We start from the raw sequence: 24,608 nt of genomic DNA on the forward strand, positions 1-24,608 counted from the left end.
ATCCGCTGGACCATGCAGCCAATCTAAGCGGTAAATGTGCAAACTCATTCATTCATTCATTCTCTACCGCTTATCCGAACTTCTCGGGTCACGGGGAGCCTGTGCCTATCTCAGGCGTCATCGGGCATCAAGGCAGGATACACCCTGGACGGAGTGCCAACCCATCGCATGGCACATACACACTCTCATTCACTCACATACTCACACAGTACGGACAATTTTCCAGAGATGCCAATCAACCTACCATGCATGTCTTTGGACCTTGGGAGGAAACCGGAGTACCCGGAGGAAACCCCCGAGGCACAGGGAGAACTCCACACACACAAGGCGGAGGCAAGAATCGAACCCCCAACCCTGGAGGTGTGAGGCGAACGTGCTAACCACTAAGCCACCATGCCCCCCAAATGTGCAAACTATGTATTATAAAAGATGATTATATTTGGTATTATTATTTGCTCCTTTTTTTATTAGTTTCACAATGCATGATGAAAATTTCTTTTTAATAGATCCTTCCAAAGATGTTCCATTACACTAAAAACGCTGTGTGTAATAACACTACCATTTGCTTTTATGGAGAATGAATCTGCAAATAGATGGACTTTAAGAAAGTAACTAACCACCATCTGAACAATTCCAGTTTATACAAACTTAAGGAAAAAAATAAAGTATAAACATTTATTTTAGGCACAACAGCAAGAATTCCAACTGAGGAATCATGCCATTTATCTAATCAGTGATTATACCACTACCGTTATGCCCCAAAGAGACTGTCATGGAGAGAAACTCTGGAGAAGCTGCACCAAAACCAAGGATTGTGGAGAACATAAGAAGAAAGAAGATAAGCACAAGAGGATACACCTAGAGAATTACAAGAGAAGCTCTCTATTGTGGATTCACAGGAAGAAACTAAAGAAGCCCCTAAGGAGGAAACTAAAGAAACCCTAGAGAAGAACTCTACAGAAGCCACTGAACTACCAGGAAGAACCAGTGGAGGAACTCAGAGATCCCCCTAAAGAGGAACCTGAAGTACACCCAACAGAGCAAACTTGAAAATGTCGCGAAGAAGTATAAAACTCCACAATAAGGAATCTAGACAAGTCCCAAGTGAAATCTTACAGGAGATGCCATGGTGAAATCACAGATTTGAGGTAATAATTTTGTTCCCCACACTTATTACTGCTAAAATATACTGTATAAGACTGGTACATTGCACCATATGGAAAAGCTACATGAAATCTTTCATCAAAGCCTGAGGAATGAAAACTCATTTCATATTCCACGATGAATTATTCACATCAACCTATTAGTGCTAAAACTCAACCAAAGCTCTCAATCCTCTACCATAATGACACGGCAGGGTATTTATCTGCAGGACAATGAAAAATGGAACGTGTTGTCTAAATAGCTTATAGCACTTAAAATGTGTAGAAGTTAATCTGTGTAGCGGAAATGATCTTGATTACCATGTTGGACGGAAAGCTTGAAAGTTGGTTCAAACCATCTCCTGTACTCGCCATAAAACTAATCTGTAAAGAGTGAAAAAGTGTCCTACGTAGATCCAACACAATGATCCCATATTCAGGGAACGGAGTTGGCCAACATGGTGACTGAAAAAGCAGACACGAGACATGAGAATAGAAATCCACCAATAGAAATCCATTACAGCTGGGACATCAGTTCTCTTGAGCAAAACCCTTAACCTCAACCTGCTCCCTCATGTTTGATTAAGCTTAAAAGCTAAATGGTGTACGAGGTGTAAGGTTAAAAATTTGCATCAGCATTGTGACTATTACGTTTGGCTCATTAGCAGGGAAACATGAGACCAGACTCACTAGACTGACGGACGACCAATCAAATGTGATACTTAAGATACTTTGACTTCATTTACTTTCATTCCTCTTCTTTCCAGAGCAGACCTCCACCTTTCCAGGTGTTCCTCCACCTGCTTCCTACTCTCACTACATATCACAATGTCATCCGCAAACATCATTGTCCACAGAGATTAAAGGTCCTGACTTCATCTGTCAACCTGTCCATCACCATAGCAAACGAGTAGGGACTCAAAGCCGGTCCTTGATGCATCCCCACCTCCACCTTGAGTGAGAAACACTTGAGTAAGAATATTTCATTAATATATTTATTTATTGAGTTGTTGTTGTTTTTTAGCCAGTAAACTGTGTTCAGATCGACTTAGACATTTTCATTCAGTCTATACAAATGAATTATTTTATTGCTACAAGTCTGATATACACTGTGCCAAGACTTTACACAGAATCTTTGTGGTTGAAGAGCACACCTTTAAATTTTAGCAGCTTATGAACAAGCATTTCAGAGAGCAGATATAGGTTTGATATCACTCTTTATTTTGAAGATGGAAACGTTTTGTGGGAAAAAAACTTAAAAAAAAACCTTATTCTATGAATATATTTGGGGAAAAACAGCAGAGGTGGGAGCAAGTCACACATGTGCAAGTCACAAGTAAGTCTCAAGTCATGAATGTCAAGTCAAAGTCAAGTCGAGTCTTTTTTTTATATTTGTCAAGCAAGTATCAAGTCACAAATTTGCGACTTAAGTCTGACTCGAGTCGAGTCCTCCATCTCTGAATCATTTAACCCAAGTCCGAGTCAAGTCTCAAGTCATGAATGTCAATTCAAAGTCAAGTCGAGTCTTTTATTAATATTTGTCAAGCGAGTCTCAAGTCTCAAATTTGCGACTTAAGTTTAAGTCATATGACTCGAGTCCTCCATCTCTTAAAAACAGAAATACTTATAAAACACTTCACATTCTTAAAACTCTGTGTCTACTTTCACTTTCACTACTATTACATGAGCGTCATGGAGTGTGACATGACGAAGACATTCAATGATCAACATGGAAACAACAAACCAGGCACAAACGCCATTTTCCCCATAATATATAAATACATTTAAAGGTAGCATTTTTACCTGCATAGAGTTTAGCTGAGGACACTTTGGATGCATTATCTACACTAAAGTATTACATTTCTGTATTTGTTTCCACCCTTGCTGGGGAATTATGATATACAGTATTAACTAAGAACAGTATGCGGTTTTATTCCTGCCAAATCCATGCACTCTTAAAAATAACCTGAAGCATAGCAACAGTTGGTAGAGCCACTAATTAGCAAAACAACATCTGACTGAACATAAAGAGCTCTTCTTCTTTTTTTATTGTGAGTGCTGCATTTTCTCTCCAACATACAGTATCGCAGGTTGTTGTTGATGACGTCTTTGGTTTAACGACATCATAGCTCAGGGAAAACTGGAAGTCTGAGCCTCGACACAGGGGGCACGTAGAGAACAAGGTCGTTTTCTGTAGTCGTGCAAAAACCAGATCCTTTCGACTAGAGCTTGTTGATTGGGAGTTGAGTCATTGGTTGGATAATGCACTGCTCACAGGTCCTACGCGTTAAGTGCTTAGGCACAGTGTAACTCTGAGACACAGCACTCAACTGTTCTCACCACCATACGTATACAACCCTGAGGTATCATGTGTCACGTTTCACATCGCTCACACTTTTTGATTAATCCTGGCTTTTCATAATCTGACATCACACACTGTACATTCTTAAACTCTGTATTAATTACGTATTTGCAGCATCGACATTCACGAATGGATAAATACAGCGCAAGGCCGCTTTAAAAAGCTTCTCTATCTCAGACAAAATCCTCCGTGCCTGTTTTAAAACCTTTTGAGATGCAGAAATGTCCATAAAAGACACAGTGGAGCAGTTTACCATTCTGTCCTCGTCTCGAAAACTATGGGCTGTTCCTAAGAGTTGTCACTGGTGGCGTTTTATTGCTAACGGCACATTTAGTGATGATGACTGAAAAGCTCAGAGAAACCAAATTATGGAAGTCAATTCTCCTCTACAAGCTTCCATCACCATAACTACAGTTTACAGGACATGCTGTGTTTCTGTAACTGTCAAAAACACGTGACATTGCGTCTGATTGATTGGTTGTCTGTTGCTAAGCATCTCGCCGTAACACTCTAATATCGTGTCACATTGTCGCAAGAAGCACTAACGTTGCTTCAGAGGTTCGAGCATCTTAAGTGCTGTATCATTTAAGCCTTAACTGAAGCACATTATGATTTCACAGCTTTTAAGGAACCTTCAGCTCACTGTATGGTTCCTATTTCAGACATCAGTAATGACAGCCCACTTACAGGGGCTTCATCAGGAAGGCCAGGCCTGAGGGCAACTGTGATAAAATGCAGAGAAGTCCTCTTTGCCAGTTGACCTCAATACACTGACTTTTGAGCTTGAAGGCAGGTGATTGTCTTGACTCGTGCAGCCAGAAGTGCTGAATAATTAAACTACACCTCAAGCTGAGTCATTTTTGTGAAATCTAATTAAAAATACATGGCATTAAATTATTGGAACCATTTCAACGCTTCCCCAAAGCAAAACAGTACGGGTTTAGTCGATATATATATATTTCAAAGTGTCTGGTCTTTGATAACCTTTTTTTTTCTTACTGATATTACTTTCCAGTTACACCAGAAAAAAGGTTAGCATCAACAGCAATTTCACCACCAGACCCTGAAGTTCAGCTGAGGTGATGGTGTAACTTTTCATATCAACTTTAACAACCAAGGCAACCATTTCTGAATAAAAGGTTGGATGCAGAAATTCTGTCGAAGAAGATGAGGAGGACACGCTCTTAGAAGGATCCTTGAAACCACTGTACGAGGTATTTTTCACACACACAAAATAACACAATGAGAAAAAAGCCATCCCTCCCACAGCAACGGCCACTGAGTCATCCAGTGAAGACGCGAGTCAAGAGGACAAAGATGACCTAGATAGTAATCTTGCTTTGACCCTCATTTCGCCATGGGAACATCATGACACCCAAAAGAGGCCTGATCCATTTCCTCACCAGCGTCCTAATGCTGTACCGTACAATGTACCACAACAGTAACTACTCTTTCTTATATCACATCATTTCCATTTACAACAAATCCTTCAAAGAAATTTGACTAAAGTACAGCAACGGATGACGCCAAGGAAACCAGAGCAAATTACTAATCCAGAGGGAGCAAAACCAAAGAAAGGTGAAGTATTTCAAAGTAAAGACCTTTAAAACTTGTTAATGGACATGATGTGGAGGCGAAGTCCACTGAACCTGTGAACAAAGGTATAATGAAGCACAACGTCAAGAGTACCAGCGTCCATATGCCAGTGAGGTCGAAATGATGAGGAACCTTAAAAAGAGGTCGAAGCGACAGAACCTGCATTAGAAATTGAAGTGATGGAAACAACCAAACAAAAAAAAATTATATCATGCTAACAAAAAGCTGAAAAACACTAAAACTAGGAATAGGGTAAAAAAAAAATGCAGTAATGTAAAGAAAAACAGAAACTGAGGAAGAAAGATGAGTCCAAGTTCAAATCCACCAAAGAGACGTGCTACCTTTTCTCCCCCCAAAAAATGGGCACTGCAAAAACAAATAATTTATTATTATACATTTCAATAATAACAGCTATATTTAGATCTCAAAACCAAACAAATACAGTAAACCATAGGTAACATTCAGCAACGTGATATTAACTGTACAGGGCTTTCACTCTGAGGTTGAGGGTTCACCTCAGCAACACGACATTTTCTGTGTGTGTGTGTGTGTGTGTGTGTGTGTGTGTGTGTGTGTGTGTGTGTGTGTGTGTTTGTGTGTGTGTGTGTGTGTGTGATGAACAAAGGACAGTGTTTTCACCGGGGCCTCCAAACAATGACTCCCATTGTTTACAAACTACTTTCAGCCGTACACCAGTTCACCATAAAATCGAACATCATTACACAGTGTATGGCCATGATAAAGTGCACTTCCCCGTATTTGGGATACTCACGGTTTGTGTGATTTCTAGGCCTTGCATGTTCTTGCTAATTAACATTGTAGTCTGATTCATAGATGGCAAAGTTTGATTTCCTGCAAAATCCGGTGGAAAAATCCGGGGTTTAATCCAAGTTTTCAATATGAGAGAAGTGTCCGATATAACCGATAAGTGGATTAATAAAATTTCTTCTTTTCGCCATCTCCACAAAGCTAGCTAACTAAAAGCTTGAATCTGTGTGCGCTAGTTAATTGATTTGCAGTTAATTTGGCATTGTGACACGTGCATACAACACTGCATAGGCTCGTTGACCTGAACTTAAAATATCTAATAACTTAAAATATTCGTTAAAATAACGAATAACTTCGTTAGGCCGTTAAACAAAGGAACCGGAATCGACTTTGTGTTTTCCGCATGAAACTGGTCTCCAGTCATGTGTCAAGTTTTTATCGATCATATGTTATATTAAAGTTAGGAAATCTGGACATTTCCATCTACTTGCTGTATTATAAATAAACCTTCAAAAGAATTTCATATTGTGAGCAATTAAAGTCGTAAAATAAATAAATAAACCTTTTGGTAACATCTGAGCACAACGAGAAAGCTGAATATTAACGTTCTGAGAATATGAACGGGAGAATGTTATAAGAAACGTTTTTGTAACCTTTAAATAACATTGTAGTCTCCATAAAAAAAAAACTGGACATGTTAACTTTTGGGGGTTAGGAGAATGTTGTAAAAAAAGTATTTGTAATCTTTAAATAACTTTGTGATCACAGAAAGTAAACTGAACTTCAACATTTTCAAAGAGAACTGGATTTAAACATTTTATGTTATTCCCACAACCAAAACGCAATGTTTGGAAAATGTTTTGGATGCTACATTTATTTATATGGGTGGCTTGTGGGCCAGAGGTTCCATCAGCGATGAATATACCAGAAGCAGGACAACCTGCAAAAGACAGCAAAGCAGAAGAACCAGATCTTATAATAATAATAAAAATAATAATAATAATAATCATGAGAATTACATTAACAAATGAATAACAGTCTACATACTGTAAAGAAACAAAGGAGAAAATCTGAAGGAAGAGGTTAATACACTTGGCCAGGACACTAATTATTATCAGTCTGTAGAGGTCAATAACGTGGGTTCTTCTCATCATGAGGATGAACCTACTGCAGCAGTTTTCACAGAAGAAAATAATGAATCAGCGTTTGAAAAAGAAAAAAATGGGCTATTATGGAGATGTATGAGGACAATGTAGCTGGGGTTCAGGCTGAGAGACAACCCGATGAGAACACGAAGGCGGTGGTCTTCGGCAAAGGAAGAGCAAAACTCATCTCCTCCCAAGGAACCTGAAATTATTGAGAAAGGGCGAACCTCAAGAGATTCGTTACACTCACTCAGAGAAAACTCATTTCATTACTGCAGTTAATCTCCATATGCAGTTGTCAGTAATTGATAGGGATGCATTGATTCTTTGACATTATTGATTGAATGACATTATTATTTTTTATTCAGAAAGAATATGAGTAGGGGGGGCAGGGTGGCTTAGTGGTTAGTACGTTCGCCTCACACCTCCAGGGTTGGGGGTTCGATTCCTGCCTCCACCTTGTGTGTGTGGAGTTTGCATGTTCTCCCCGTGCCTCGGGGGTTTCCTCCGGGTACTCCGGTTTCCTCCCCCGGTCCAAAGACATGCATGGTAGGTTGATTGGCATCTCTGGAAAATTGTCTATAGTATGTGAGTGTGAGTGAATGAGAGAGTGTGTGTGCCCTGTGATGAGTTGGCACTCCGTCCAGGGTGTATCCTGCCTTGATGCCCAACGACGCCTGAGAGGTAGTTCAGATAAGCGGTAGAAAATGAGTGAGAGAGAGAGAGAATATGAGCACATGTTTTAAACAACTCCAGCTTTTAATTATCTTGTATCAAAAAACATAATTTCTTAAACCGAAGAAAGTTCATCGAACTTAGAAGTTTTTAACAGATGTACCTGTGATACCAACAGCACCTGCTAAAGACTATGAGTTAGAACCTACAGGGATAATGATATGACCAAATGTAGATGTGGAGGCGGCTGAACGTGTCGAGACCCGAGCTCTAGAAAGAAAAGAGGAGGACAACTTAACCAATGGTCTCTATTAGTACCATAAAAATTAGGCAGTTTACACACCTCAGAAGAAAGTGCTAACCTTCAACCTACCTTAATAAAACACATCTAATAAACAAAAATTAAAAAATTGAAATAAAACATGTCTAGGCTTGTGCATAAGTAACTGACAGAGCACAATTACAATACGAAATAACAAGATGTGCTGGATCAAGTGCTATTTTCTAAGCTTCCAAATAACAATAGAAGCATTAAAACATTATATAATGTCATTAACCATTGTATGTTGTTCGTATTTTTGTTACTCAGCCATTGTTCGTGGGTCTGGTGACCCTAATTTTTTAATTAAAGTGCTACTCGTTTTTGTTTTTTTAATAAAATGTAATAAAAAAAAGAAAATCCAATTTAATCAAGTTATGAGTGGGAAAAAATCAACAAATTTACAAGGAAGCAAAGTTGATGTTTATGAATATGAGACCCCACAGACCCGAACACCGTACAAGGGTTAATTAGCAATTAACGTGATCATTGTAATCAGGACTATTCACGCAGCAATACAAAGCCAATATAATAAACAGCTATTAGATGTTGATTTGAATATAGCATTTGTTTAAATTTTTCTTATATTAAAAATTCAAAAATTAATAAATCTGCTCATATTTTTAATTGTATTATATGCGTTAGCATTTTTACAGGATTAAAGCTTTGTCTTTGTGGGCTAGACCATGCTGAAAAATGTTCTCTTGGATGCTGTGTCTTTGGACTTGAATTATTTCTCTAATGAAATACACAGCAGCACGATTTTCAGCATTGCCAGTACATGAACTTGCTTATCTATTGTAAAGCTTGTGCTTACGTTCTGTACAAAACTGCAATCATGACTCACAAATACAGCACACACAAAAAAAAACACCTCATTTACCATGTGCGATGTCAGAAAAGTGGAAAACAGAAATCTGCAACAGAAGGACATTTTTACATGAGAACGGCACTCGCATTAACGACCCCGTCACAGAGGTCATTAAAAGTCGCAGATTAAAAGTGTACCGTGTCACTGAGGTCTCTTGATGGACTCATTAACATCTTCTATAAAGGCTTCTCTCAGGTCTTTCCTTGTTTTAACTCTGCCCTAGGAGAAGATGAGGAAAAATCTATCCATCTCTCTCTCTCTCTCTCTCTCTCTCTCTCTCTCTCTCTCTCTCTCTCTCTCTCTCTAATATTATATATATATATATAATATAATGTTGTCTGGAAAAATACATTATATTTAATCCAGCACCAGATGATATTTGAATGATTAGACCAACTAAAGAGTCAGCATGAAATCAGTAGTCTGCACTGTAAGACTTTTTAGGGAAAATGGACCTTTAAAAAAAATCGCAGTTGCCCAAGCCTGGTGAGAAATGAAAATGAGTTCTTATTTAAAAAAAAAAATGAAAGGTCTTATATTTTTTCCCCTTAATCAAGCAAAGTGAATGCATGAAGAGAGCAAAGCTTAATTTCGGCTCAAGAACACGAACACCCCTTTTGGCATTGAGTTGAACTTTCTGGTCCACAGACTGTAACTTATAAATCTCCACCAATGCATCTGATTTTGCCTCATCATTAGAATACGTTTTAATGTCTTCTTGTAGTATGTGGTTTTCTCGTTTATTCTAAAATAGGTTCATTTAAATTAAAGTAAGCCATGTGTATTATGTGAGGTCCACATCATTTGAAGTAAGTAAATACTGACATGTGGTAAAACCTTATTCAGTCTTGATTCTGTAAAATGAAAGAAGTAAAATTCTGTAATATTATCAGAGTAAAAACAACACAGTACTTAATCAAGGGCAAAACAGGGCAACTGGCCAAGGAAAAAGATTTTTTTTTTCTTTATTGCAAACAAAAATATTTCACGAGAATATTTCAAGGACAAAATGTTCCTTTATTCACACCTAGGGGCAATATATGCCACATTCACACTGCAGGTAAAAGTGGCCCAAATCCGATTTTTTTGGGGTCAAGTGACCAGGTCAGACTTCTTCAGGAGTAGTGTGAACACTCAAATCTTCCATATGTGGTCCTGAATCAGACCCAAATCTGATTTTTTCCAATGTGGCCGCAGTGCGAACAGCCAAGGTGGATTTGATGCGACTTTTACGTCAATCTACATCAACATTCGTCACAATTATGCGCCGGCGAAAACTTTTTTTTTGCGCCGGCGAAAACGTGACACAAACGTGACTGGTAACGTGTGTGTGTTATATTAAGTGGTTACGTGAACCAGCTCATAATGTTTGCATTGAATACATCGCATTATAACATTACATTATATGTTTGCTTGCACCAGATGATACAATACTTCCTCCATAACCTCGCCAACTTTTTAGCGCAACCGGTTCACACTGGTATCTGATATAGGCCACATTTTAAAAGGTAATGTGAACAGCCAAACAAAAAAAAATCAGATCTGAACAAGCAGACTTGCAGTGTGAACGTGGCCTAAGAGTAGCTACACCAACATACCGTTTGGTCCTGGGAGGAAACGTGACTGGAAACTGGAATAAAACTAAAACGTCCCATTTTTAAAAATCCTAAATTAAAGATAAATAAAGACCACCAGTTTCACTACAGTGACATATTCTTGTAACGGATGCTTAATTATTTTTACAGAAATTTAATTTGACGCTTATTAATTACTCATCCGCTATGTTCTTCTTTCACTATATGGTTAGAAGAATATCAACAACGCAAAGCTTTTTTTACTTTTATTTTTTGCCATTTCTCATTGTACAGGGTTTTATTTTTCATTATCCACGTTCCAGGTATCTTTCCAGTTCAGAATCCGTGAGCAGATGGATTAAAGCCTTAATCTGTTGTCGATACTGTAGCTTTTTGAGCTGTAAAAGGGATTCTCGTTTATAATTAATGTTTGTTACAGGCATAAAATTGCGGTGTTGAGCGCTTAGTGCAAATCAATGCACAGTTATTACATTTAACCATGATGCACATCCACATCCAGAAGACTGCTTCGATTGGTTAAAAAAAAAAATTGTAAGGAAAAAGAAAACGATTTCATAGAAATTCTTACTGATCTTCTTCTACAGATGTCTCTTACAGATAAGGCGTATTTATAGGTTTTATTTTTACAGTCCATTTTCCCAATTTCTGCATTTTCTCTATATATTTCTGATGTTTTTACAGGAACGATGCCACTCGGTGCACCACCAGGTCTTGAGAGTCAATCATACAGACAGCAGACCTCGAAATCATCACAGCTTTCGGTGAGGTATAGAAATGCCATCATTTCCATCAGTTCCCACGTCATAATGCTAAACCCTGCTGTATTTCCACTCATATAAACACTCCGACCCCATCAGTCTGAGACGAGGTGATATTATATTTCTGAATTATGGCTTTCGAATGAAAATATATGGCATGTTTGGGTGTGCTTTGGATTTAATGACCTCCAACTTTAAAACACCTAAGAGAACATTTTAAGAATCAATTATAGAACAAGTCTTTTTTTTTTCTCCATGTACACAGACCAAAGACTTTGAGAGAGAATGATGAACATGAACGATGATAATGAACTGTTTCCCGCTAGTGTTTTAATGTGTGCTTTGTGCTGTTATCTGCATTCGATTTATTATTATTATTATTTTCTTTTTTTTAAATCACTGGAATGGTGGATTATTCACACGTTCAAGTGACTACATAATGTCATGAACTACTTATCAGCAAAATGGAACATGATGTAGGGACATTAAGGGCTGTTCAGAAATAGAAAAAAAAATGACAAAAAATAACAGGTGCTCAGGTGTTGTTTTCCTCACCGTCAGTGCGTCGATGTTATGTCTATGTGAGGGAAAGTACAAAGCTGACGTGTTTACTGACGTGTTTATACGCGTCGACATTCTCAAACAAAATATTTTGTACACGATGTTTTGTGGCGAACGTCTCGACCCAAATCAGACTAAACGTTAGATGTAAATAAAGTCAGTTCAAACTAAATAGGATTTGTGTATTCATGTAAAAACAGATTTTTCCCCCTTAAGATTATTAATACATTTCCATTTATTAATTTTAGCTGTAATCAAAGAAATGCTCTAAGCTCTGCGCTCGTCATTGTTCACAGTTAATGACTTCTGCTGCTAATTCTTAATACGCCATTCAAAGACTGCTGAGCTACTGTACAAAGCCTCCGTCTGTATAAGGACAAAATTTAAATATGTAAATGGGTGAAAAACGTAGAGGAAGTAAATTGAATGATTCGCTTAGAGGTCATGTTTTAAAAAGTTAAAAAAACTAAGTCTATGGTCTGTGGTCAGGGTCATGGAAGTAATTATATGGCGTAAGAAAGACGCCATCGCGCACGTCCGATATGCACCGTGCGATTTAGTGTATTAACTCTGGACTGTTATTATTCTAGATCAGGGTGCAATTAAATAACTAAAAGTCTTTACGATGCTTTAAAATAATTAGGCTTTTCAAAATAATGAAGTAAAGCAATAAATAAAATAAATCACAGCAAAACACCATTAAATCGATGGCCCTGTCGGTCACTAAAGCACTGACTGATGGGTAAATATACAGCTGAAGTTCATGCACTCAATTCGAAATGATATACATTACAGACAGTGGAAAGAAGCAATAATTGAAAGTAAAGCAAGAAAGTGAGAAAGAAAGAAAGAAAAAAAAAAAAACAGAAAGAAAAAAGAAAGAACGTTTAAACCCCGTACTTAGTCAGTAAAAGCCCTTTAGCAGAAATCACAACTTCTTCTCTTTGTGTTCATCTTAAATAAATAAATCTTTCCTTACAGATATTGTTGGAGGTTGTGTTCAGTGATGTTCAGTTACAGAATTTGTTCCTTGTGTTCAGTGATGTTCACTCACTCACTCATTTTCTACCGCTTATCCGAACTACTCGGGTCACGGGGAGCCTGTGCCTATCTCAGGCGTCATCGGGCATCGAGGCAGGATACACCCTGGACGGAGTGCCAACCCATCGCAGGACACACACACACACTCTCATTCACTCACACACACACACTACAGATAATTTTCCAGACATGCCAATCAACCTACCATGCATGTCTTTGGACCGGGGGAGGAAACCGGAGTACCCGGAGGAAACCCCCGAGGCACGGGGAGAACATGCAAACTCCACACACACAAGGCGGAGGCGGTAATCGAACCCCCAACCCTGGAGGTAACCACTAAGCCACCGTGCCCCCCGTGTTCCGTGTGTTCAGTGATGTTTAGTTCCATATGTTACAGATAATCCTTCCTGCAGGTCCATGATATCATTTGGACTGACTTGATTTGGTTTCTTGTCACGATTTCATTTCATTTCTAAATAAGATTTTGGAGAGTGAAACACTTTTGATAGCTTTTTATATTCCTTCCTCTGCTTTCTAGGCATCAATTAGCTTCAGTTTCCTCCATCAGCTGCTTAGAGCTTCCCCTGAGTGTTGAGTGTTTGAAGACTCAGACAATTTATTATGCTCTGCAATTATTCATCTTAATGACAGTTCTTGGTGCCTAACAAGTTCTAATCAGTCAATTAAGGCTTAATGAGTTCATTAAATTCTGAGACTTTACAACTGAAAATGCTTCCATTTCACATTACAATTCTCATTACAGATTATATCACTGACGACAATTTTTCAAAGATTCACATGAATTGTAGAACTTCTTAATGTTTACTTTGGGTTATTTTTTCCCTTGAATGAAAAACATGCTCTTGAGCTTCACTCCAGGTTTGTGCAAAACCTCATGGACTGTCGTCTAATCGCACGCTTTAATCTGAGAGATTAGACAAGGGGAAAATCAGACCTGTGCGAAACAGTTAACATGGACAATATCAGACTCCTGCTTATATTTAAACTGGGGATTAGATATTAAGCAGAGTCTTAAATATTAAGTCTGAATTTTAACATAGATATTGATGATTTACTTTAAAGATTTTAATACTCCGGTGCCTGTCGTGGCGGCAATCCCCGAACCCGGTGGTGGACACCGGAAGTAAGGGATGCCGTCAAGCTGAAGAAGGAGTCCTATCGAGCCTGGTTGGCTCGGGGGACTCCGGAGGCAGCTGATAGTTACCGGAGGGCCAAGCAAGCTTCAGCCCGGGTGGTTGCAGAGGCAAAAACTCGGGTCTGGGAGGAGTTCGGTGAGGCCATGGAGAAGGACTATCGGTTGGCCTCGAAGAAATTCTGGCAAACCGTCCGGCGTCTCAGGAGGGGGAAGCAGTGCCCTGCTCACACTGTTTACAGTGGGAGTGGGAATCTGCTGACTTCGACTGGTGACATCCTCAGACGGTGGAAGGAGTACTTCGAGGATCTCCTCAACCCCACCAACATGTCTTCCATTGAGGAAGCAGAGGCAGAGGGCTCGGTAGTGGACTCGTCGATCCCCCAAGCTGAGGTCACTGAGGTAGTTGAGAAGCTCCTCAGTGGCAAGGCACCGGGGGTGGATGAGATCCGCCCTGAGTACCTTAAGTCTCTGGATGTTGTGGGGCTGTCTTGGCTGACACGCCTCTGCAACATCGCGTGGCGGTTGGGGACAGTGCCTCTGGACTGGCAGACTGGGGTGGTGGTCCCTCTGTTTAAGAAGGGGGACCGGAGGGTGTGTTCCAACTATAGGGGGATCACACTCCTCAGCCTCCCCGGAAAAGTCTATGCCAGGGTACTGGAGAGGAGAATTCGGCCGATAGTCGAACCTTGGATTCAGGAGGAACAATGCAGGTTTCGTCCTGGTCGTGGAACACTGGACCATCTCTATACCCTCACCAGGTTGCTGGAGGGTTCATGGGAGTTTGCCCAACCAGTCCACATGTGTTTTGTGGATCTGGAGAAGGCATTTGACTGTGTCCCTCATGATGGCCTGTGGGGGGTGCTCTGGGAGTATGGGGTCTGGGGCCCTCTGTTAAGGGCTGTCCGGTCCCTATATGACCGGAGCAGGAGTTTGGTTCGCATTGCCGGGTGTAAGTCAGACTTGTTCCCGGTGCATGTTGGACTCCGGCAGGGCTGCCCTTTGTCACCGGTCCTGTTCATTATTTATATGGACAGGATTTCTAGGTGCAGTCGGGGGCCGGAGGGAGTCAGGTTTGGGGACCACAGGATTTCGTCTCTGCTTTTTGCAGATGATGTTGTCCTGTTGGCTTCTTCAAATCAGGACCTTCAGCATGCACTGGGACGGTTTGCAGCCGAGTGTGAAGCGGCGGGGATGAGAATCAGCACCTCCAAGTCCGAGGCCATGGTTCTCAGCCGGAAAAGGGTGGCTTGCCCTCTTCAGGTTGGTGGAGAGTTCCTGCCTCAAGTGGAGGAGTTTAAGTATCTTGGGGTCCTGTTCACGAGTGAGGGAAGGATGGAGCGGGAGATCGACAGGCGGATCTGTGTATCTTCCGCAGTGATGCGGTCGATATACCGATCTGTTGTGGTGAAGAGAGAGTTGAGCCGCAAGGCGAAGCTCTCTATTTACCAGTCGATCTATGTTCCTACCCTCACCTATGGCCATGAGCTTTGGGTCATGACCGAAAGGACAAGATCCCGGATACAGGCGGCCGAAATGAGTTTCCTCCGCAGAGTGGCTGGGCGCTCCCTTAGAGATAGGGTGAGGAGCTCAGTCACTCGGGAGGAGCTCAGAGTAGAGCCGCTGCTCCTCCACATTGAGAGGGGTCAGCTGAGGTGGCTCGGGCATCTGTTTCGGATGCCTCCTGGACGCCTCCCTGGGGAGGTGTTCCGGGCATGTCCAACCGGGAGGAGGCCCCGGGGAAGACCTAGGACACGCTGGAGGGACTATGTCTCTCGGCTGGCCTGGGAACGCCTCGGTATTCCCCCGGAAGAGCTGGAGGAAGTGTCTGGGGAGAGGGAAGTCTGGGCATCCCTGCTTAGACTGCTGCCCCCGCGACCCGGCCCCGGATAAGCGGTAGAAAATGGATGGATGGATGGATTTTAATATTACATTTAAAACTTGTGGGACATCTGTGAAGTTAATTCCAGTTATTTACAAATATTTATAAACATGTTACACCTTTTCTGTATCTGCTAATAAGCAGATTTGAGAATAGGATTATTAGCCACACTTGGGCACTTGTTCCTGTACCCTCAAACAAGCTGATCTTCTGCTTTGACCCTAAGCTTCAAGGACACGTCAAAATCCAACAGAAGCCGCGGTTCTCAAATCGACAGACTGGTTTTGAGATTCGTTTTGAAATCCTCTCTGAATCCTGAAGACTTACCTGTGTCTTAATACTCCATCCTCATCATCGCTAATAAGTGGTCAGTGGTGGAAGTGGTGGCTCGACTGGTTACGTTGTGGCCTAAGGGTTAGAGAGTCTGACTCTTAACCCTAAGGTTGTGGGTTCGAGTCTCGGGCCGGCCTCGACTGGGGCAGTGTTGGCTCAACTGGTTAAGGCTCTGGGTTGCTGATCGGAGGATCGGGGTTCAAGGCCCAGCTGCCACTGCTGGGCCCTTGAGCAAGGCCATCAACCCTCCCTGCTCCAAGGGTGCTGTTTCATAGCTGCCCCTGCACTCTGACCCCAACCTCCTTAGTTGGGGAAAAGAATTCCACTGTGCTGTAATGTATATGTGGTGATAATAAAGGCTTCTGTGCTTCTGTGCCCCGTTCTATAACATTCTGACCAATCAGGTTTGAGAATTCATCAGAGCTGAGGTATGAATACGGACCAGATGGGTAGAATACGGACGAGTTTATTCCAGTTTGTCAGATCATACACACAGCAGGTAATGTTCAGCTTTGTACAAAACTCGTACCCCACAATGGCCAACCCCACCCCACCCCACCTCCACATTAGAGTCATTAGTTATTTGCTAGAATACATATTTGGCCCAAAACTAAAAAAAAGAAAAAAAAACTTCTCAAACATTTTCAAAAAGTATATTAGTCACATAAAGTATTGCATACATTTTTTACACTTCATTTAATGACAAGAATAAAAGTATAATTTAGACACATCATTATAGTTCTTTTCCCTCCCCGAAATTAACGTTAATCCTTCTCGAGTGTCACAATAAAATAAATTCAAGAACGTTTTCGGCAGAACAAGTACGATTAAAGTTATCGGAAGAAACGCGATCTAGTTCTCGAATTTTTAAGGACGTTGTGTAAAATCGTGTAAAAATCTCTGTACATTCGGTTTGGAGCTGGAAGATCATCAGGTACAGCTTAACGACACGGGTTAAAGGAATGCTAGAAAAGTCGTTCAGAAAAATATAGTGCATCGTTTAGAGTTTAGACCTGAACTATAGACCAGTTTTTTGTTTTTTATTCGTTTTGTTTTTTTTTAACTCAAGTGTAAACAGTGAACTGAAAAATTATCCGGTTACCATGACAATAATCGACAAACAATAAAAGGCTATTATCGTTATTAAAACGTTCTTAAAACCGTGTGCAAATTTTCATTTAAAAGAGCAAAGTTGTTTTTTTCCGCACCAGTTGTTGAAATTCTTCATTTAATCTATTTTAATTTAAATATAAAAGTTAGATCTTAAGTCTTAGCTGTTAAGAGGTTTTGTGAACTACACAGTTGGGGGGAAAAAAGGAATATCCCTATAGGAATGGCTGAATTATTAACACTTGCTTATGAATATTTATCAGATAATAAACAACACGACGGTACACTGAGATTCATCTTTAAACTGTGGCAGTCGCAGTCATTAAGGCCTCGAAGTTGCAGTGATGGATTTACGGATGAAAAAAATACAAGCAAGGAAAAAAAAAAAAAAAAAGAAAATTTAAAAGATAACGTTCACTGGAAATTTCACACAAATATTTAAAGCGAAAAATAAGCAAGAGGGAATGAATTAAGAGGGCAAAAAATAATAATCAATAAATTTCTATCTAAAATATGACTAAAGAAACTAGAATCTTCCCTTCAAACTAGAAATATACCTAGAGTGTGTCTGTGTGTGTGTGTATGTACGCCTCAAGTGTGTGTACTTGAAATATGGTTTGAGATATTTTGTGTGTGTGTGTGTGTGTGTGTGTGTGTGCACGTGTGTAGTTTTTGCAGCACTCTCACGGTTTAACGGTCCACCAAGCGACCGAGTGCATGTTTGTGCTTGTCTACTTGAGCATGTCCTGCAGCATGGCCGTGGCGTATGTGGGCCGTGCCTGTCGGTTCTCGATAGCTTTCCTCAGATACTGGATTCCTCCACAGCGCTCCCAGATCTCCTCGAATTGTCGGCCAAGGATTTCCGCTCCGCGCTTACGGGGCAGACCCGTTTCCTCTAAATTCAGCTCGCACATCTCCATGTCATCCTTGCCTACAAAACGTGTAGCGAAACAAAAACAAAACATTTGCAATTCTTTAGAAGCACGTTTGGAAAAAAAAAGAAGGAAAAGTTGCGAAATCAGAATAATGTTGAGCAGGAATACATTTTTTAATTTTTTTTCCATTTTTTTTTTAAAGTAAACACTTTTTTTTAGTTATGTTTACAGTAACGAGCAATAAGCACTTTGTATAGAGAGTCAACATTGTGTAACATACAGTTGCTTGTGTACTGTACAGTATGTGTGTGCCGTACTGTTATTCCAATAATATCATTATAAATAAATGATTTTTTTAAATCATAATATTAAGGTAAAAACCTTCAAACTTCACCTTGATACCATATTGCAGAGTAGGAAAAAACAAATATGGGTCACACCTTGGCATTTGTACATGTAACACCTATCAATTAATTGTTTAAAGCAACCTGATCTTCTGCTTTGACCCCAAGATCCAAGGACACGACAAAATCCAAAAATACAAAAACCGCACCCTTTAAGATGAGGCTGGACTCACCGGCTACTAGCAGAATGGGATGTTTATCTGGGTGCAGCTCCATCTGCCTGGCGATCCACGGCCCATCGAAGTGTGCGTACCACCACCCCTTCTTATTATTCAGTGGGTCTTTGTACTGATCTCCGGGACGGACGAAGGGAATGCGGAAGTAGCGTTGCTGTCGGTTGGACAGGATCTCGTGTTGTCGAGCAGGGACCGGAGGTGCCACGTAGGTCTGGGCTGAAGGAACAGAGATGTAGACGTGAGGTCTTGGAATTATTAGTACGTACAGGAAATGTTAAAACTGGAGAATCGTTACAACTCTACCATGGAGTCAGTGCTAAAGTAGTTAGAAGTTATTTAAAAGAAAATTGAAATAATGCTAATAAATGCTACTGCCACTCATTTGCCAAATACTTTACATACATTGCCAAAGCCAAGCTTTTGTTAAAAGCATATGAAACACACTAAAATAGAGAGAATAGTGTTGTCCCGATATCTGCTGTCTCTCGGTATTGAAGTGTCATGTGCCGTACGAAGCATCACTCGATTCTCAGATGGTTTTATTTAGTCTTTTTTTTCTCCCCCCAAACAAAGGGGAAGAAAGTACAGAATTTGGTGGCTTTCGTGTGTCCCACAGTTCAGAGAAGGGCAAAAACAAAAATGGTAATTATGCTGCTTTAACTTTACTCCACCTTCTTCACATCTTCACCCACCATCCGCAGAAGCCGAACCTTTTGTAAGATTGTATATCAGTCGCTCACGGTTCTCAAACTGATCCATGGTCCAGAGATCCCCAGGGATCCATGAGCACTGACACCAACTTTACTGTGTTTAATTACAACCATGACCTGACGGAGCAGATTTGGAACAGCACCACCTTCTGGTCATGAGATACGAGAATTCCTTTTTTTTTTTTTTTACTTCTGACTTCTGTATAAATTTGTCCTAAAATCACCGAACTGGTATCTTTCGTTTTAATGGGTCTTACTTAACAAACGATTTACCCATGTAAACCATTTTAAACTGTTTGTTACTGTGCTGGTCTTGTTCCGTCTCTAATGTAGGTGTTACACACTTGATAAAAAAAGTGTAATACCTTCTTAATAGCTTTTAAATTTCTTGAACTTGAACCCTGATAATTGCAGCTGGTAGCTACAGAAAGATATTTCTATGGAAAGAAATAAAACAAAATCAACAGTTTTATTGATAATTTTAGTAATAACAGACCCACTGGTAGAAGAACTCAAACATTTACAAGAATTTCTTTGAGTTACTTCCTGTTTTTGAGGTGTAGTACCTGCTACAGTTCTCATGTTCAGCTCTTTGTGCCTTTGTGAGCGTGTTAAATAACTCACCTGCTTTACTCGAGTTCAAAAGCCAGTTAAACTTCTTATAGGATCGACAGAATCGGACGTTACGCGAACACGGCAGCTCCAGATATAATCCTCATTTCGACACACAACACTGTAATACGTTCATTCCAATCTAGCGCCTCTTCATTGTTGGAAATGAGCTACTAAGCTTGTGTGTTATCATTAACATCTTGTATCATTTAGCTTATTTCACATCTACAAATACTGTACTGTAAGAACAGTCACTCATCACTTCATCCCCAGGTATGCATTGTGGTCTTTATTCATTTTATTAAAGAGTAAATTAAATGTATAGCGTCGTTATTTTATGTCTGGTCTTTTGAGGTTCATCAACAGCCGCGCTACCAAATTCGCTTGTGTGTGTAAATCATGCCGATTCTAATTTCATTCAAAATGTCACCATGACTTGAAAATGCTTCATTTCAAATCCAACGCTTTGGGTTTCCTAATATATTCAGTGCTGGCATGCTTACATCTTTTATCTTCGAAACAACTTTCCTTTTTTTTGTGTGTGTGTGTAAAAAAACAAGCTCTTAGCAAGAAGCCGGGGAAAGACAGTGAATGCAAATCAGAGAATGGTACAAACTGGTTCAGTGTGGTTATTAAGGACAGCCCAGCTGTTAGAAGTGTTAAACTATCATCAAGGGCCACTTACGGGCATTTATCACACGGCGCTCAGAACCTATAAACAAAAGAGGCACATGTTTTGAATTTTCATCTCATTATCGTAGCATAAACAGTAGTACGAAAGACACTGACGATTGGCTGGATCCACTTTGTTTATCCAGCTAGAACATTATAAATTAAAGATCGATTAATCTGATACGTAATTCTTTTTATTCACAAATATCTTTTCTAACAGACAGCATGGATGCGTATTAAGATAGTGTGCCAACTCACGTCTCTAGGTTTGCTCTATGCTGAGCTCTCATTACTGTCCATGTGTCCGTATCTCTGTGGGTTTGCTCCGACCTTCTAAAAACAAGTTGTAACATGTAACACCAAAATATCCCAATGGACCCACAGTGACCAGGATAAAGCGAATACAGAAGATGAACAAATAATCTGCTGCAGTATTTTTTTTTTTTTTTTTGATGGTTGCTCTGTCGTGTATTCCTAAATTCTTTTCTCTTTGTGACTAAAACCAATGCCTTTGGAATGTTAAGAAATGCTCATTAATGCTTGGTGTCAGTGCAGCGGTAAAAAGAAGTTATTATTCTTATCATTATGCGGCAATTCTTACCCACTGGTAGCTCTCACCTAGCAGACAACAACAACCAACCTGAGTAGTACTGAAGTTCACGAAGGACATGCTTCCTCTGAGAGGAGGAACATCTTAAATGGCTGCTCATGTACAGTAATATCACAAAGCAGACAAACACGCACAGATGTCCATAATTGGTAGACATTGTACCAGTGGGAATTGGTAGACAAGAACCATTGGGAAATCTCTACCAATGGGAGATCAATGGAATAGATTAACGCTGTCTATCCCACCCAGTTACCAATTACAGTCTTTGGGAATTGTCAGGAATTCGCCTGGAAAGTGGGAAACTGCTTTCTTAGTAACAAAGACACCGAACATTTTCTGCACTTTTATTTTCATTTTATTTTACTACACAGCGCTCATGTTCAAGTGCATATTTGACTAAAGACTGGTCAGTTAATTCAATGCAGTGAAGCTGCTTTAATTGTATTTCTTACATTTATGGCATTTGGCAGATCCCCTTATCCAAAGCAAGTTACATTTCTTCTCCTTGAGCAATTGATGGTTAAGGGTCTTGCTCAGGGGTCCAGTCGTGGTATCTTGGCAGTTCTTAAGTTTGAACTATCAACTTTTAGATCAGTAACCCAACGCCTTAACCACCAAGCCACCAGATCCCCAAAACCAAAGTCTATGGGAATCAGAAGCCCAAGCCCAACTCCAGAGGTGTAAGGAAATTGTGCTAACCACTAAGCCAGTGGTCCCCAACCCCCGGGCCGCGGACCGGTACCGGTCCATGGACCAAATGGTACCGGGCCGCCCAAGGAACATTAAATTATTTCCATTTTATTTACTGTGGTGTATTTCTCTCGGGGTTGTGCGACTTTCCACGGACGAGAGGTTAACCGGGAGCTGAGAGACGTCACCTAAAGCCGCACCAATCCCGCGCATGCGCAAAATATTACATGATATCGGGCCGGGTTTAGGTGACATCTGGAGCTGAGCGGCTGCAAGCGACAGTGGTGTTGTAGCTTTGGTGGAGAGAGAAGGTGTGTATCGCTCTTCTCTCTGTTCACCAGTACTTTGTCATGTTTAACAGTGCTTGGTGTACGTGCTTATTGTGTTTGCTCAAATTTAACCCACAAATTAGCAAAAATGAGCACGAAACAGACGTCGTTAGAAAGTTAGAAACTCTGCCGGTGTTCTGGATTAAAGTCATGGCGGAATACCCTGAGATTGCCACCACAGCACCGACATGCTATCTGTGTGAAGCAGGGTTTTCTGCAGTGACGGCAACCGAAACAAAACCACGGAATAAACTGGACATCGGGTGTCATTGTCTCTTATTACCCCAGATGGAACCGTCTCGTTGCAAAAAAAAAAGTAATTAATTTTAATTTAATTGTATAGCCGCCACCGCCCTCCCCCAGCGGGCCGTGGTAAAATTATCAAACATTGACCGGTCCATGGCGAAAAAAAGGTTGGGGACCACTGCACTAAGCCACCGTACACAATGGACTCACAATGTGTAGACAAACTTCTTAAGACTTCTGACCAGACACTGAAGCTGACAAACGCTGCAACACCCCAAGATGCTTTCAAGCTTATATTGCCTTAATCATTGCCAGCTATTATCTATCATCCTTTGAACAATATTTCAGAAGCGTTTCCGCAACATTAAACTGCTTTCTTTCGAAAAAAAAAAGCCGGTAAATATTCTTTGACAGATTATCTTCTTTTATAGTTCCTGAAAATACACACTTGGATTAATGCTAGTGAATCTCATATCCTGGACAGAAAGAAATATCGTCTACATTAGGTATGTAGGATAAACCTCTTCACTTTGGTACACATTACTGCCCATACAGTAAGTCCACGGCTATCTGTCCATCTGTCCTCCTTTCTTTGAAAAATAAAGGGGCTGTGATAACGCCAACCATAAAAGTGGCATTATTGCGTGTGCTGAGCATGCATAAACATAGCGGCTCGGTAAACAGCCAGGTACATCCTTTTCATCCTCCTCATCACCATGGCGACTTCCAGCACAGAAGCACGACTAGAGGCGCATAGAGCCAGTCGGTCCATAAGAGCTGTTTTTATTCCAGCAGCTGTGAGGATCTAATCCGAGTGATATTGCACAAACAAGACAAGTCACTGCTCACTAATAACTCCAGCAACATTTGGTCTTACTGATTAAGGGCAATACAGACCATATTGCCATAATTACAGCGATAATGAAGTCCATATTAGGTACCCGTCATTAGGATATGATAAAAACATTCATTACATTCAAGAATCCATAGAAAAACATTGCAGTAGACATGGCTTGGCTTTGAGCAGCCCGTGTTTGTTTTTAAGATTTTTCCAGATTGGGAGATTTGGGCACAGAGACAGATCGAGAACTATCTGCTATGTTGACAGATGGTCTCGCTTAATTTTGGAAACTGGCAGATGAAAGGAGTGTGTAATTACGGGGTGACACAAGCATATACACATCCACATCCACACATACTGTATGCACACATACCCACGCACAGCATGATGAATTCTCCTCAGCAAAAGCCAAACGGTTCGATGGAGGGCGAGGGACGATTTTGCAAATGAAAAACAATTAACTGTGGCGAAATGCTAATCAGAGCGACGTTGAGCGGCGGATAAAGCTGTTTTTTTTGGGATGTATGTATGTATGCCTTTCTTTGATTTCTTAACCTTGTTCCAGGCTTCCAGCTTCAACCCAACACCACTATGCTCTTTAACATAATCAGGTCCACAAGCAACATTTGCACCAATGAGGAACTCGCAGGCTTTAATACACGTATTTCTATTCACAGTACGTCATTAAAAAGTCTTGTTCTAGTAGGATTCTAAATCCCACTCGGTCCCTTTTTATGTTTTTTCCTACTTCCATCTTTTCCTTTCGAACTTCAAATCAATATTTCAACAAAAAAAAAAAAAAAATTAAATTAAATAAACAAATTAAACCACAGTGACCCTGAACAGGATAAAATCAATGTGGTTAATAAAGGAGGCTTTTCTCTGTCTCGCAATCTTGGTATCTAGGATGAGATTTAAAACCACCTGCTCCTCAGGCTTGCTTGTTGAGGTTTAAAATGTCAGATTAAAAAAAAATGGCCTAATACTTTAGACAGATTTCTTATTTTGCATATTATTTACTGCACTCATTTATGATTTGCCTTAAAGAAGCGATGAGGCTGGTAATGTAATTTGTAGCCTGTGTATGTGAAGCTGGTGTAAGACGGATTTTCAAACAGAGATTAACGGCGGG

At 40.4% G+C, this 24,608-nt stretch overlaps 1 protein-coding gene across 6 annotated transcripts in view; it reads right to left on the reverse strand.

Annotated features, from left to right (window-relative positions):
• Positions 1 to 16,650: 16,650 nt before the first annotated feature.
• myo6a (myosin VIa) overlaps positions 16,651 to 24,608 on the reverse strand; it is a 93,399-nt gene continuing 85,441 nt past the window's right edge. For 4 of the 6 annotated variants that reach the window (XM_027177127.2, XM_047818635.1, XM_047818634.1 and 1 more), the window contains 3 exons: positions 20,774 to 20,800; positions 18,764 to 18,982; positions 16,651 to 18,242 (listed from right to left, as the gene is read on the reverse strand). In XM_027177127.2, coding sequence (XP_027032928.2) covers positions 18,043 to 18,242; positions 18,764 to 18,982; positions 20,774 to 20,800 — 446 coding nt within the window. In that variant the 3' untranslated portion in view covers positions 16,651 to 18,042. The remainder of the gene's footprint in view (positions 18,243 to 18,763; positions 18,983 to 20,773; positions 20,801 to 24,608) is intronic. The other 2 variants (XM_047818636.1, XM_047818633.1) reach the window with 1 other exon arrangement.

The sequence above is a fragment of the Tachysurus fulvidraco genome, chromosome 9 (assembly GCF_022655615.1).
Source record: "Tachysurus fulvidraco isolate hzauxx_2018 chromosome 9, HZAU_PFXX_2.0, whole genome shotgun sequence".
NCBI classification, from domain to species: domain Eukaryota; kingdom Metazoa; phylum Chordata; class Actinopteri; order Siluriformes; family Bagridae; genus Tachysurus; species Tachysurus fulvidraco.